The following is a 5380-nucleotide window of genomic DNA, read 5'->3' as shown; positions in this document are numbered from 1 at the left end:
TTAATTTTGGTATGTTTTTTTTTTTCTTAAATTTGTTTCGAATTTGAGTTTTTATTTGCAAACAAATCACGGGTTTGCTTATATGAATGGAAGATGTGAAAATTTTGTAACTATGGTATTTTTTTTTTCTTAAGTTTGTTACGAAATTGAGTTTTTAGTTGCGAACAAATCATGGGTTTGCTTATATAAATGAAAGATATAATCGTATCATATTCTTTATCTTTAAGATCATGCGTAGTGGTTATGGTAAATAATGCCCCACCCTTGGGCGTTGTCTGCCACGTGTCGTCCTTGTCAGCAAAGGGACGTTTTTTTCTAAAATGGATGTAGTTGGGATGTTGGCATTATGTTAAAAGGGGCGTAAAGAATTAAATAAATAAAAAACCATAAAAAAATTGATTGGCCAAAGAAGAAGAGGGTTCATGTGATTAGGCCAACAACATCTTCAAATGGGGCAAGAGCATTGTTTCTAAAACGCCATTCAAAAAAATCCAAGAAAAATGCCCAAAGGGGCGAGACTCAGGCGTTGTTTGGCGTTTTCGGGCAAGAAAACGCCCCCTTTTGCTACGACTACACTAAAAGTCTATTTTATTGTTCTCTTTCACTTGCAATTTAAATTCCAAGTCTCATTACTACCCATTAAATGACATGATTGACATTTTATTTTGTTTATTCTTGTTTTAGGGCTTGTTTGGTAACATTTGAATGATTAAATGTTGAACCAGTAAGAGGTCTAAACCATTAAGAGCTGAACCAGTAAAAGGTCTGAACCATTAAGAGCCCGTATAATGCTTAACCGTTTAGAGGCAAATGTCTGACAAATTCAGACTAGAGGTCTTAACTATTCAGACTCAGTATAATGCTTAATCATTCAAAGGTAAATATCTTAACCATTCAGACATCTGCTCGCGAAACAAACAGTCTGAACCATTAAGTGTTGAACCAGTAAAATGTCTGAACTATTAAGAGCCCAATTAAGAGCTAAACATACAACCCGTTACTCAAATTGCGTACCTAAAGTATTAATATATTTTTTTTTATCAAAGATTGTAATAACGTTGCATTTGTGCCAATGAGGCAGCGGTGTAGTGGTTGAGGAAAGACTTGGTGTTTCTTGTGACCAGGTTCGACTCCCACTCTCCTATTATTTTCTGCGGCATCCACGTGAAGGGCGAATACGGGTGGCGCTGGTTCATCTTGGATGAGAGACGAGGTTTTACCGATTATTCGACTGTCGTGTCTTCGAGCGGGTGGAAGTCGGGTTTCCGCACATCTGGAAGAGCCAAGGTGCTGGTGACGGTCGAGTAGTCGACCTTGGCCATAGCGCCCGTTATCACGGTGATTGACACGTCGTTTCTTGCCGTTAAAAAAAATAATAATAATAATGTTGCCTTTGTGAAAATTAATAACATTTAACCATGTAAGTGCATCCTTTGAATAGATCTTGGCCGTTAAATATATAGCGGAGTTTGTAATTCCAATGTCTGTACATAATAAACACAATACATAAAAACTGTCAAAAATATATAAAAGTATCATTTAAATAAATATATAAAAGTATCTTTTAAATAATTTTTGTATACTCTGGAATCATAGAAAAAAAAAATAAAAGGTATAATAACACGAATTTGTGCTCCAAAATTTGACAAGAAAGATCAAAAAACATTCTCAATGAGATCTCCTCCTCCCTCACTATATATGTGTATATTCTAGAGAGAGAAAGTAATGAAGAGAGATGAGTGAGAGTCTGTTCCTCTCTCCATCTTTTATGGCGTGAGACCTTCACCTTACTCTCTGTACACTAACATACACATATACATACACTCTGTGTATGCATTCCTCCATCTTTGCATGCTTCACCAACCTCAAAAATTTCCCAAAAAACCCAAATCATATTATGATCAACATGATGATTATTGCATCATAACCTAGTCAAAAGATTATTCCCAGATGGAAAAAAGGGGGTAATTGTTATGGGTTTTTTCATTTTCATTATTTATAGTGGTTGTTGATCATTTTCTTGATGTGGGTGCTTTAAAGTTTTGAAATTTATTTATATTTTGTTGTTTTCAAGATTTCTTGTTTGTTTGTTGTGTTGTGGATGATGGTTGAGAGAGTTGGTATTATTGATAACATGAAGGATGATGAAGAGCTTGAAATGTTGTTGGGTGAGATCCCTCATGCAACATCACTTCATCATCATCCATCATATGCTAATGCCCATTATCATCATCATCATATGTATGGTATGTATGATGATGGTGATTCATCATCATCATCACATATTGTTTCAAGAAACCCCTGTTTTGAACTGCCCCATTCATCTTTAGGGAAGGAAGTTGATGGAAATTTGATTGATGGACTTAGTAGAATGTATATAAATCATGATCAAAATCAGGGTTTACATTGCGTTAATCGAATCCGTTCGACTTCATTTAGGGATTCCGGTTATCTTGCAGCTAACCCTTATTTTTCAAGAATCCCCATGAATTACGAGCAATCGAATTTCGATAGGAGTGTGTTGAATTATTGTTATCAATCAGGGATTGCTGCTTCAAAAGGTAAGGTTAACCCGAACCATGACTCTCATTGGTTCCACATGGCGGCTGACGGTTCAAGAATCACTCGTGGGGGGTTCGGGTTCGGGGTCGGGGTCGGGCATGGGCTCGAGGGTTTAGCCAGGGAGGATAGTTTGATCATTCAAGGTGAAGATGTAAGTCGAGTTAGGAAGAAGTTCATTCGACCTAGCGAAAATGGTCAAACTCATTTGAGCAATGGTCAACAGTATATATTTGCAATGGCTAAAGATCAACACGGGTGTCGGCTTCTGCAAAAGATTTTCGATGATGGAAACCCGCAACATGTACAAACTGTGTTTAACGAGATCATAGGGCATGTGGTCGAGCTTATGATCAACCCGTTTGGGAATTACTTTATGCAGAAGCTTTTGGAAGTTTGTAATGAAGAACAGAGAATGCGGATATTGATCGCAGTTACTCGAGAACCGAGGGAACTTGTTCAAATTTCGTTGAATACTCATGGGTAACTTATACTTTTAATTATGTTTAACGTATAGTTAACGTTATTTAATACTACAAATGTCGATATGTTTGTTTTTTATTATAGAACTAGGGTGGTACAGAAGCTTATAGAGACTCTGAAGACTAGACAGCAAATTAAGCTTGTTATATCTGCTATCGAACCGGGCTTTCTTGCTCTTATAAAGGATCTCAACGGGAATCATGTTATTCAGCGTTGCTTGCAGTGTCTCAGCAATGAAGATAATAAGGTTTGGACTTGCTAAGGTTTAGCAGAATTATAGGTTTAATTTCCATGCTTATATGCTTATACATTGTTGTCATAGCATGATAGCAACGTCTTTTAGTAAATATCGAACACAAACGACTTTCGCTGTGTTGTTTGCAACAAATTTTATTGGTTTCATGTGATAGAAACAATCTTTAATTCTCTCAAAAGTCATTTGATACCCTTGCTTTTGACTTTAGAGGTCAAACGTATAGCTTTTCGATTCATTAATTACTCTATGGATCTAACGTTATAATGAATTAAGAATTGTTAATGTTGATTTTAATACAAATTATATACGGGGTTTCGATATGGAAAATAAAAAGTTTGATCTCAAATTTACAAAATGTGATGGAAAGTAAAAAGTTTGACCTTTAATTTGGCCATTTGACCTTTTGGAGTTAAAATATGACCCTATTCTGACCCATTTCCTTACTGATCACAGTTCATCTATGAAGCTGCTGCAAAATTCTGTGTTGAAATAGCAACCCATCAACACGGATGTTGTGTATTACAAAGATGCATCAATCACTCGACTGGCGAGTACCGTGAAAAATTAGTCTCGGAAATATCAAAAAATGGCATCCTTCTTGCACAAGATGCATACGGGTAATGCTAAGAAGAAAATCCCGTTTTCTCGTTTACACTTTTTATATTTTTTCGGCTAATACTTTTTTTAACGTACGATGCAGAAACTATGCTGTACAGTACATTCTTGAGCTGCAGATTCCATCGGCTGTGTCGAAGCTGACCTCTCAGTTTAAGGGTAACTATGTGCACCTTGCCACCCAAAAGTTTAGTAGCCATGTAGTCGAGAAATGTTTAGCCGTGTTAGATGGTCAATTCAGGTCAACCATCATCCGTGAACTGATCTCGGCTACTCAGTTTGAACAATTGCTTCAAGATCCACATGCAAATTATGTTATACAAACCGCCCTTCGTGTTTCTGAGGTCGGTAATCTTTCACTAAAGTTGTTGGTTATTGTAGGATTGGTAAAATAGGTGGGTCGGGTTAAAACGGGTTGTTTTGTAGAATGGGTCAAACTGGTTGGATCGGGTCAACCCAATACACGTCTGTCAGCTTTTTATTTGATGCCTTAAATATGATCACAAAATTATAATATAATAATAACAACAGTAATAATAATACTAATTATTATCATTATTGTTATCGTTATTATAATAATAAAATAATGTATTTGAATAAATTGATGTTTATGTGGTTGTATGCATTAAAAACACAAGTTTGGTGACTTTTGGCCCAAATTTACACACTTACAAGTGACAAGTAAACGAGTTGAAACGGCCATTTCTAATCTGTTGTAATCTAAAAACCAAGTGCAGGGCCCGCTTCATAACTCGTTGGTAAATGTGATTGAATCCCACAAGGCAATCTCACGAAACAGCCCGTACTCGAAGAGGATTTTCTCCCACAAGCTTTTGAGGAGGTGATTGTATGATGATAATGTTGTTGTTTCTTGTGTCTATAATGGGTCGGGTCATCTTAGCAACCACTTGTGTCATCGATAACAGTATATTTGTCTTTCTACATCGCGCTTTCGGGGTCATAGATAGAGAGGTATGGCTAATTTTGGGTTCAAGTTGGTTAAATGTAAGCTCTCTTATGTTGTCTATGTAGCTTTTGGATTTTCTTTTTTGGTGTATGAATGAACTAGAGATTGCGAAATAGTCTGTTTAGACAATACTCACCCTTTTGTCCATTTATTGATTTTTTATTAGTACTTAATAGTTAACGTATCTATAATGATTATAGAAAGTATATTGTTACAATAAGTTAGAATTTTAAATAACTAAAAACTAAGCAGGTATAGTGTGACCTAAATAATTCAAACCAACCATGTTATCATTGATTACTTTGGTCATTAAAGTTTTGTATGGTCTTATTTTTTATTTAAAGTGTTCACCGTAAATTTGTTACTATGGTTCTTCCTAAATCAACATGAGTCGTGTGGTTCAATCTCTTCTATCCTTCTATTAGGTAACAATGCATTCTGGAACCACTCACGGTCAAGTCAGTCTGAACCACATCGTAAATCATGTGTATGATGGTATA

The 5380-nt window shown here is 35.9% G+C and overlaps 1 protein-coding gene across 1 annotated transcript; it reads left to right on the top strand.

Annotated features, from left to right (window-relative positions):
- Positions 1 to 1674: 1674 nt before the first annotated feature.
- LOC110885188 (putative pumilio homolog 8, chloroplastic) lies at positions 1675 to 5015 on the top strand. The gene is made up of 5 exons (XM_022132875.2): positions 1675 to 3042; positions 3127 to 3289; positions 3752 to 3915; positions 3999 to 4257; positions 4651 to 5015. Exons 1-5 carry the CDS (start codon positions 2102 to 2104, stop codon positions 4756 to 4758), a joined length of 1635 nt encoding a protein of 544 aa, XP_021988567.1. The 5' UTR covers positions 1675 to 2101; the 3' UTR covers positions 4759 to 5015.
- Positions 5016 to 5380: the final 365 nt, after the last annotated feature.

This window comes from Helianthus annuus, chromosome 10 (assembly GCF_002127325.2).
Source record: "Helianthus annuus cultivar XRQ/B chromosome 10, HanXRQr2.0-SUNRISE, whole genome shotgun sequence".
Taxonomy (NCBI): domain Eukaryota; kingdom Viridiplantae; phylum Streptophyta; class Magnoliopsida; order Asterales; family Asteraceae; genus Helianthus; species Helianthus annuus.
The sequence above is the reverse complement of the archived record's forward strand: the minus strand, read 5'-3'. Positions and strand labels throughout refer to the sequence as shown.